Source organism: Lipophrys pholis, assembly GCF_963383615.2.
Source record: "Lipophrys pholis genome assembly, chromosome: 1".
Taxonomy (NCBI): Eukaryota; Metazoa; Chordata; class Actinopteri; order Blenniiformes; family Blenniidae; genus Lipophrys; species Lipophrys pholis.
In genome coordinates this window covers 13,604,671-13,615,268 of record NC_137635.1, presented here as the reverse complement: position 1 = coordinate 13,615,268, position 10,598 = coordinate 13,604,671, and the positions used below count along the sequence as shown (strand labels likewise).

The 10,598-nt window shown below is 45.4% G+C and overlaps 1 protein-coding gene across 1 annotated transcript; it reads left to right on the top strand.

Annotated features, from left to right (window-relative positions):
• The first annotated feature begins 632 nt into the window (after nt 1-632).
• LOC308108210 (monocarboxylate transporter 12-B-like) lies at nt 633-10,318 on the top strand. The gene is made up of 7 exons (XM_080460997.1): nt 633-1,391; nt 4,850-4,953; nt 5,068-5,211; nt 5,746-6,039; nt 6,393-6,780; nt 7,937-8,196; nt 8,901-10,318. Exons 1-7 carry the CDS (start codon nt 1,279-1,281, stop codon nt 9,077-9,079), a joined length of 1,482 nt encoding a protein of 493 aa, XP_080317123.1. The 5' UTR covers nt 633-1,278; the 3' UTR covers nt 9,080-10,318.
• Nucleotides 10,319-10,598: the final 280 nt, after the last annotated feature.

The window sequence follows — 10,598 nt, the reverse complement described above, 5'->3', positions numbered from 1 at the left end:
CCAAGTTCTTCATGTTTCTTCATGTTGTAAGACCACAAAGGACCAGGAATAGAACCAGAACGGGGTCACACTGATCATTTGAAGACCACAAATCAGATACAAACACAGTCTGGTTCTGGTCTGTTGTGGTCTATTAGACTCTGGTCTGTCCTGGTCTGCTGTGATCTGTCTGTGGTTCTGATCTGTTGTGGTCTATAAGATCATATTTGGTTCTGGCCTATTGAGATCTGTCTGACCCCGAGTGACCCTGATCTAATGTGGTCTGTCACACCCATTTGTTGTTGTGGTCAGTTGTGGCCTGTATTCCCTGCCTGTCTGACCACGTGTGGTCCTGGTCTGTCATGGTCTATAAGACCATGTTTGGTTCTGGTCTGTCATGGTCTATAAGACCATGTTTGGATCTGGTCTGTTGTGGTCCATGTGACCCTGTGTGGTCCTGGTCTGTTTTGATGAAAGTGATCTTCCTGGCCCTGGTCTCACTCCAGGTCCCACCACCTGCTCCTGCAGAAACAACCTTCCCTGTCAGACCTGTCTGACTGGGTGTGCTTCTTTTTGACACCTGATACCAGAGGTATCCGACATCACCCCTCTGTGGGGGGAGGAGTACACGTCTTCGATGTTTGTGAGGAGCCACATCAGGGGACAGACGAACAAATCGAACGCTCCCACAGGCCAGGGAGCACTTGGTTTAGACCCCGTCCTCCCCACTGCTCACTCAGAGAGTACAGTTAATGATTTAACATAAGAGGGAAGACAGCAGCACTCTACTGGGACTCTACTGGGACTCCATTGGGACTCTACTGGGACTCTACTGCGACTCTACTGGGACTCCACTGGGACTCTACTGCGACTCTACTGGGACTCCACTGGGACTCTACTGGGACTCCACTGGGACTCTACTGGGACTCTACTCCAGTCGTCTCTATCTGTAGAGATTACTAGAGGGATTTTTTCTGTTTGAGTCCGATCAAGTCCGTGGGTGAGAAAAGTTGAGAAAAAGTGTTTCTCTTTTGATTTCAATATTCCATTCATCCTCTTCCATCCTTCCTCAGTCAGTGTTAGAGGGGGAGGAGGAGGAGGAAGAGGAGGAGCAGCAGCAGCAGGAGGAACAGGAGGAGTGTACCTGCACCTCTGCTGTAGAGGAGCAGTAGCTTCTGGTCCAATCTGTTTTAACTCTGGTTCCTCAAGGAGCTTCTGTCTGCTGCTCAGTGTCTGTGGGACTGGACCTCATCAGGACCAAGACAACATCTGGGTCTGGATCTGGACCAGATTGCAGCAATGTCTGTGAGAAAGCTTCGGGGGGCTACGGTGCCCCCTCCTGATGGCGGTTGGGGCTGGGTGATCGTAGGCTGCTGCTTCATGGTGACGGTCTGCACAAGGGCAGTAACCAGGTAATCACACTCTCACCCCGGGTCACGTGAACGTAAACTTGGTCTCCTGATGGGTCCTGATGGGGACCCTGAATCCCTGTCAGGACTCAGAGTCTGAACCACAACTGAGCTGCATCTACATCTGTGTGTGTGTGTGTGTGTGTGTGTGTGTGTGTGTGTGCGTGTGTGTGTGTGTGTGTGTGTGTGTGTGTGTGTGTGTGTGTGTGTGTGTGTGTGTGTGTGTGTGTGTGTGTGTGTGTGTGTGTGTGTGTGTGTGTGTGTAGAACTTGTTTGAACAGGCTCAAAAAAATAACTGCTCAGCTGAAGAAATAATAATAAAGTAAAGAAAATCCCTTTGACATGACGCAACAACTCAAAATACCAACCAACAACATGCAAATACACACACACACACACACACACACGCACACACACAGACGAGCGCGAGCGTCTGTTTCTGTCAGCGCGGCGCTCTGACCTCACATGGCACGTCATCACTCTGAACCGTTGTGATCTCCGGAGGACTGTCAGCTTGGCTTTGTTGTGAACACGTTGCCCCCACACACGTGCGCCTGGAACAAACTCATTTCTGACTGGGAAGGTTGTGTAACTTCCACACTTCATATGTCTCGCCTGTGAATGTTTAAGTGCATGTACGTGTGTAGTGTGTGTGTGTGTGTGTGTGTGTGTGTGTGTGTGTGTGTGTGTGTGTCATTCGTAAGTTTCTCGTCAACAGTTACTGATTCGTCTCATGTCGAACTTGTTTCGGGAAAGTTTCATTACAGATTAAATGTTATGTGTTCGCCACACCTTAACCCATAAACAGCTGCCATGAGTGACAAACAGATTCTACCAACTATCAACTTACAAGACTCAATGATATTTATATTAAAATGATTTATATATTCATCTTCAAAGCACAAAAAAAAAAGAAAATGAAGAAAATAACGTGAGAAGGCTGTACGGCGGAGTAATGATTTGCACTCACAGCCAGGAGGTCATGGGTGCATGTGTTTTCCCCCACAGTCCAAAAGCATGCATGCAAGGTTAGTTGTTAACTCTGAATGCACAGTAAGTGTGAGTGTGTCTCTGTGTTTGTGCTGAGTTGGACTTTTCACCTGTACCAGGTGGAACCTGCGTTCACACACGGTCAACTGGGATCAGACCAGCACTCAACAGGTGTCGTGCACCTCAGAGAGCGGCAGTTGTTTAGTGGAAACATCAGTCAGAGAGTAAACAAGACTTCATGCCATAAATAAAACAGTTTTTACTCTTCTTCAGGGTCATGGTGAAGGTCTCTGAGGTTTTAATAGCGTTTCATTTGAGAGCAGGTTTGAATTACACACTCTGACCTGACCGGATTCATAAAACACACACACACAGATTATTTTACAGCTGAGTGTCAACAACATCAGAGCATAAATAAATCATAATTTGGATAGCAGCAGTAGTACACACAGGGCGTGTGTAATGTGGCCATCTACTCATTTGGAAGGTTGCAGGTTGGATTCCCCCATCTCCCCTGTCTTTGAGCAACACCCTGAACCGCAAACTGCTCTCGATTGATGGACTGAGCACCTTGCATGGTAGCCGCCTACATCGATGTGTGAATGTGTGAATGTGATTAACAATACAAATTCAATTCAACTTTATTTATATGGCGCCAAATACAACACAGTCATTTTAGTGCACTTTTACAGAGAAAAGTGCTTTGGGGGCTACTTGTGCTGTGGAAAAGTGCTGTATAAGTGAAATCTATTTACCATTGCAAGAACAGTTGAGAATATATACTGTTATGCCCAAATGTACATGTAGCAATAAAGTGCTTGACTTGGAATTCTCAATGACAGAACAAAAACCGACTTTGTGTCACTCGACAGCATTCAGCTCAACACAACATCACAACCACAAGCTCAACCTACCAAGACCAACCAACACTTCAGACAGCAGCAAAGGAGTGTATGAGTTTGCTCCCGGTTTTGTCTCGGTTTGTTCCCCAGCTGTTTGTGATTTTCTCACATTTGTTTCCAGTTTCTTCCAATTTTGTCTCGGTTTGTTCCCCAGCTGTTTGCAATTTTCTCACATTTAGTTCACAAACTGTTATGGGTTTTCTTTTGATTCATTCCAGTTTCTTCCCAGTTTTCTCTGCGTTTGTTCTCAAACTGTAAACAGTTTTCTCTCAGTTTGATCCAAGTTATTCCCAGTTTGTCCTCAGTTTCTCCTCTCTTTGTTCCCAGTATTTTGCTTTCAGGTTGTTCCCAGTTTGTTCTCATTTTACTCCAAGCTGTTTCCAGTTCACTTGCAGCTTGTTACCACTTCGCTCCAAGTCTGTTTTCAGCCACAAGTTTGACCCTTGTTTGTTTCCGTAGTTTGCTCTCAGAATATTGCCGTTTCCCAATTTTGTTTTGTAGTTTGTTTCGAATTTGATATTTGTAAACGTATTCATGTGACCCCAGCAGGTGGACTCTGCTCTGTTGTTTCTCAGACCACTTACATAACCTCACCTACGTATCTCTGCCAACCGCGCCCCCCACCCCCCCCAACGCCCCTGGTGACCGCTCGCTGATAGCGACCACTTTCATCTCATGCCGTCTGATTGTTGATTGTTCAGCAGTTTTCACTCCTGTTTATCTTCACTATAAACTCAGACTTTTCACTCTGCGAAAAACTCCACATGTTTGTGACAAAGGTGAACGAAGGTGCAATAAGTTCATGAGCTCCTTACATCATTTCCTTTGCTTCCAATTGAACTCTAGTTCTTTCTCGTTTCTTCAGTTTTGTTGTCTCATTCCCAGTTTTTTCTCAACTTGTTCCCATATTTTTTTTGTTGCTTTTCTTTCCTGAACCTCTTTCAGTGTCTTCATCTATTTCCAGTTTGTTCAGATTTATTGGAACAATGAGGGATGGTCTCAGTGGGAGTGATGGAGTTGCTTCATGAGTGTGAAGGAGATCCGTAGCTGTTCTTACAGTTGTCTTTTTAGGAATATTTCATCATGCCGAGACATCCTCAGCAATGCAATCATGCCACACATGGTCCTGTTTCGCTGTCGTGATGAGTTCAAAGACAGTGAAAATGCGTGAGCGCCTGCAAAAGTTCACTGAATGTGTGACAATCATTTTTGGAGGAAAAGGCAAGAATTTGTTTTTCTTTTTGGAAACAAACAAACAAAAAAAACAGGAAGCCATAATGTGAGTGTTTTATTTGTTTATTTATTTATTTTTATGGTGTTACATTGAAAAAAAAAAAAAAATCAGTTTGTTAGCTATTTCTGCTTCAAGCAGCCTTTGAGGAGGTGGCGCCCTCTGCTGGCTGCCGCCTGTCACTGTGTGTTTAAATGATGCATGAGCTCTTGCTGTGATTGGTTAACGGGCAGGTAGGTGGTCCATCAGAGCTGCTTGCCTCCTCTCCTGACTGGCAGAAGCTGGAGTTGCAGCTGACACTAAACCGTTGATGTTACTGTGTGTTTGTGTGTCTGCAGGTGTATCTCCATCTTCTTCGTGGAGTTTCAGTCTCACTTTGGGGCCGACTATGCAGCCACAGCATGGATCCACAGTCTGGTGGACTGCACCACCATGTTATGTGGTCAGTGTCCTCAGGCCACGCCCACTTATACTCTTCATCTTTAGTAGCAGCTGTATGCTACTTAAGCCACGCCTACACAGAAGTGTGTGTGTGTGTGTGTGTGTGTGCGCGCAGCTCCTGTGGGCAGCCTGGTGATGAACCGCTGGTCGTGCCGGGTTGCGGTGATGTCCGGTGGGTTGCTGTCGTCGTGCGGTCTCCTGCTCAGCTCCTTCAGCAGCAGCCTGGAGCTGCTCTACTTCACCATGGGAATCCTCACAGGTGAATACCAAAATACCTAGAGTCACTTCGGGCCCATTTACACCTTACATCAACATGCGTTTAGGGTGATCGGATCTAAAGTGGCGAGCCCTAAAGACAAGTGTGAACAGGTGCCAACCCACTCACTCAAGCCACTTTCCGAGGTGGTCTGGGACGCATCTGACCACATAGGCTCTGTAGTGTAGGGACAGAATGACTGCACCCTGGGTCCTTTAACCTATTAGGAGAAGTGACGTAGAGATAGTAATACAACATAAACTTAAGTAGTCAGTCTTAAGTGTAACCAATCTGCATCAGAGCTTGCCACATGTGATCTGATCACCCAAAACGTATGTTAATGCCAGGTGTAAACGGGCCCTTAAACACACCTGGACATGCTCCAGACAAATCTGAATGTATCTGAATGCAGCTCAACACTCCTGAGCATATCTGAAACATACCTGCAATGCAATTAAAGAGAGCTGAACACCTCTGAAACACAGTTAACACACTCGCCCCTGGTCTACGTTATACTGACTCAGACCGCCTCCACAGGTCTGGGCTTTGCACTCTGTTACACGCCAGCCATCGCCCTGGTGGGCTCTTACTTCCGACAGAAGAAGGCGCTAGCGTACGGCCTGGCGATGTCGGGGAGTGGGATCGGGACGTTTGTGTTGGCGCCAGTGGTCCAGATGCTCATCGAGATGTACTCGTGGAGGGGAGCGCTGCTTGTTCTCAGTGCCTTCGTCGCCAACCTCAGCGTCTGCGGCGCACTGCTCCGACCCATCACGGTGCCGGAAGAGGAGATGGAGGAAGAGGGTCTGGAACCAGCCACTGAGAAGCAGCTATGTACGTGTCACATGAGTGATCTCAGTGATGTGAGGGTGTGAGTCTCAACCTGATCTTTGAAAAACTGTTCCAAGTCTTTCCTGTTGAGCTGGTGCCATGTTTGCTGGTTTAAACTTTCCAGGGATTATTTTGTGTTAGAACAAGTTATCCCTCATACCACAATATCACGCCAGTTTCTTCTCCACTGATGTTTACAAATTGGCTCTTGTTAGTTTTGTCGATCAGGTGAGATGAGTGAAATGTCGCCAGGGTTGTGGCGAGCGAGTTGAGTTAAGCCAATAAGAGGCAGAGGAATGTGCGTACGCCTTACCAACCACCCCAGCAGCTGGCTGACTTCCTGTTTTGTGTTGTAGGTGACGTTTTGCTGCAAGATGCTGAACTGGCCCTGAAACCTTCCGCACAGTCTACAGATGGCGTTCTGTCATCTGAAAAGTGTCCGCTGCCACCTTTGAGCCCCGCAGCTCAGAAAGTAAACCCTGCCCTCAACCTGATGCAGAAGCGGTGCTTCAGTAGGTACCTGTGGTCCAGCTCAGAGTACCGCTTTCTGCTGCAGCCGGACTTTCTAGGAATGGCAGCATCGTTCATCTTCCTGGCCAGCGGCTGCAGCCTCCCCTTCGTCTACCTCGTCCCCTACGCTCTGAGCACCGGGATCAGTCACCAGCACGCCGCCTTCCTCATGTCCATCCTGGGTGTGATCGATATTGTGGGAAACATCACGTTTGGCTGGCTGACTGACCGCCGGTACGAATTCCAAATCCCACGATTTACCCCAAATACCCATGAGACCCCAGTCCCTCGGGCCCCTGAGTCTGCTCAGTCAAATATGTTGTTCTAATTGCTTTGAGTTCCCAAATACTTTAAGTCTCCCAAGCACCTCGCAAGCCTCTTTACCCTCCAGTCCCCCAATTGTCTGAGGTTTTATTTAGAAATTTCCTGGTGCCTATACTACGACCCATGATAAACATTACCAAGATCTCTCTCTGTTTCCTGGGTTGACTTATCCTGACACGCACGATCCTGATAACCGTTAACATGAAGCAGGTTTTCAACTTGCTAGTTCCACCCAGAGGTTTCCATTAAGGAACAGTGAGCATTCACATGAAAGGGGCGGAGTTTGCAGCATCTTACCAATCACATACACAGATTACTGAGGGCGCAGTTATTCTCTGAGACTATGAAGAAATAAAACACATCCACCAGGCTAAAAGCAACACTGCTGCTGCGTCCAAAGCCAGAACATTCCTGACTTAATGCGTAATATATAAATGGATGGCACACTGTGATTATTAGAGCAGAAACGTTCCAGGCAGAACGTGCTCTTCTTTTAGTTTAGATTTTACATTCAGTTGTTTTCAGGCTGAGATTCCCCCATGTCTGTGTTTTGTGTTGGAATATGTATTCATCACTGTGACGACAGGAGTAGTTTTGCATTTCATATATTCATGTTTCTGCAGTTCTGTCAGTGTGACCATTATTATTAACCTCATAATTACAAATTAACCCTGGTGGAGCTAAACAGACTGGGGAACAAGTCAAGAACAGTCCACTGCAGCTCAGCGCTGATCAAGGGGCGGAGCTGTTACACTCACTGTGATCTTATCGAGAACGTAACCTGCTCGGGAACAGGTTAGACATGCAGAGCAAGTTACCAGAGTGATTTATCCCGGTATGAAGATGAACGAGCATCGTAGTACGGAAACCCACGGTTAATCCTTGAAGTTTATCTTGATAAGAGAAAATTCAGTTAGTACAGGTCCCTGATTTATAGGTTACCGGGTGTGTCCACCATTGCTTTTTTTCACTGTGATGTTTTAGCCATTTAGGGATCAGAGGAGGTGTATAGTCTATTCAGGTGTGTTTGTCTCCTCATCAGATATGTTTGTATCCTATTCCTCAGGTGTCTGAAGCCACTGCGTCTCTCTTGTTACGTCTTTGCGGTGATGATGGAGGGTCTCTGCTGTCTCTTTGCGCCATTGCTTCACTCCTTCATGCTGCTTGTGCCCTTCGCCGTTCTCTATGGTTACTTTGACGGCGCCTACGTGGCGCTGATACCCGTAGTGACGTCAGATGTGGTGGGAACACAGTACCTGTCCTCAGCGCTGGGCGTGGTCTATTTCCTACACGCCATTCCCTATCTGGTCAGCCCGCCCATTGGGGGTAAGCAAAACAAACACTCCTCAGTCAATGCCTTTCATGTTGATATATTCCTAGTGATAATCAAATTGACTTTTTAACAAATACAATAATTATACAACAGTAAAGAGTTCATTAAAATAGTCATTTTTATATGAAATCTGTATTTCAAAAAACTTATTTAAGTAAGTAAACAAAACATCAAATAGCAAAACATGGAGGAGGAGACCTCAAGGTGGATCAACCTGCTGCAGAGATTCTATCTCTGGGAGATTCCGTCTGGAAGCAGCTCCAGGTTGTCGGGAATCGACTTTGTGGACAGTTCAGCTGTCGATAATAATTAAAGATTATCAAAGATAAGTCATTAATTATTAAACAAATAAGATTTGATATGCGTCAAATGACCTAGGGGCACCACCCAGTTAACAGGACATGATTCGTTGATATCAGTCTAATAAAATACATTAAACCATTAATTTGGAATTTTGTTAATTAATTGAATGAATAATACTTATCAAAGTTAATAGTAAAACCTAAATAATTTCTGAATTGTTGAGGCCGAAGAGGTTGACAGTGGGTATGATTCCAAGAGATTCAGAAGCATAAAATTAACTCTCCCTCAAAACATTTTGAGAAACTTTATTATTAACAAATTATTTAGAGAAACCAAGCAAGTGTCAGTCCTTCAGTGATACTGTACCATCACACTGACTGTCGTCTTCTTGCAGGCTGGCTGGTCGACTTCACCGGCAGCTACACGGCCACCTTCTTCCTCAGTGGTTGCGCCATGTTGGTCAGTGCTCTCGTCCTCGCCGTCATCACCACAGTTCGCCGTTGCCGAAGAACACTCCCCTTCAGCCTGTCCAAGCAATCAGAGTGTGGCATCCATCAGGTCATTGCTTCATAGCCTTGGACAGAGCAAGCGCTCATATTCATGGACACCAAAGACAAACTGGAAGCCACTGATTGGCTGGGACACGTGTCAATCACACTGGCTGTGCTAAGACTTTTAATGTGGTGGGAGGTCCAGCTTCCTGAACAACAGGAAGTGTATCTTTGTTTGTTTTTTTTGTTGCTCAGTTGAAACTGTGAAATCACACGGTGCTTTCAAGTGCTGCTCAGACAATCCTGTTTTCTGACAGCAGCCAATGAGACCTGTTGGAGGGTCCAGAAAGGTTGAGACAGGGTTGATAAAAACTCCAAGACTATGTCATGTTTAAAGAAAAAAAAGAAAAAGTGCTGGTGGAACAAAATGGTCAACAGGTCAGTAAAACGATTTAGTCCAAAAATATTAGTTTCATTATGCACTGATTGTCCGTTCTTTATAAAACAATGTTATAGACAAATGTAATAATTTAACTTATCGTACTCTATCAAGCCCCTTTGGGAAAATCCTTTTTTTCTGCATTGGCACCTTGCCATATTTGGCACTCTGAGGAGCTAATTGGGTTGTCAAAGGTGTTGCTCAGGGACCAACAGTTGTGACCCGTCAGCTGTGGGATTCAAACTTGTGAACTCCTGATCCCAAGTCCGCTTCTATAATCTCTAGGCCACCGCTGCTTCGAGTTCCTATATGTTGAGCTCTCACTTGCCGGTGGCAGCTACTCACCAGCTGAAATTGCAGTGGAAACTTGGTTACGTTAACTTTAATGTTCCTATAAGACAGAACTGAGGAGAAAAAAATGTCGTCACTGTCCAGATTAAAATAATTGATACTTTTAAATTAAAAGTTTAGTTTTTGTAGCTATTCAGACTTTTGCCTATAATCGTATATCCCGTGAGGAGAACAGTGACTACATCAGCAGGGGGCATCACACGAACCTGCACGAGGCCTCCAGGTGAGTCCTGACTTCACACTGTTTCTCATTTACATGTTTCCTACAGTCACAAGACATGACAGGAGAGATGATGTGACTCCCTGTCATACAAATAACAGATGTCTAACTCTTATTGCTGGTCAACAAATCTCCGAATGGTTTAAGCCTAAAATACATCTCAGATCTACTGATACGGTGTGAGAGTCACTTTATCTTTAACTTGTACTTTAATTATTATGCTTCCATGTTTTTTCTTTTTATATTTTCTGGCTTTTGTTCACCTCTCTCATTGCCAACATGTTTGTTAATATAAAGCACTTTGAATTGCGTTGTGGTTGTCTTGATGTAATTACAGAAAAAAGACGCAGGGTGGCGCCAAAACTGCAAACAAAGAGGAAGCGTTTCAGGCGAAATGATGAAACTGCTTCTTGACAGCACTCAGTGTTTGTTTGTTGCTCTGAGGAGCAGAGAGAAGTGACACAGTGAGCTGAAGGACAGAGAGTCAGGTTGAGGAGTCTGATGACAGAGTCAGTCCAAACTCTGAACATCATCAGCTGTTTGTCTCACACAGGAAGTTCATCTTGTTTGTTGATTTGTTTATTCACTGCT

Excerpts from the sequence above, each read along its gene's own strand:
- LOC308108210 (XM_080460997.1), top strand. The coding sequence starts at position 1,279 with ATGTCTGTGAGAAAGCTTCGGGGGGCTACGGTGCCCCCTCCTGATGGC. Across the intron at positions 1,392-4,849 it reads TGCACAAGGGCAGTAACCAG|GTGTATCTCCATCTTCTTCG; the intron begins GTAATCACACTC and ends GTGTGTCTGCAG. Across the intron at positions 6,781-7,936 it reads GGCTGGCTGACTGACCGCCG|GTGTCTGAAGCCACTGCGTC; the intron begins GTACGAATTCCA and ends CCTATTCCTCAG.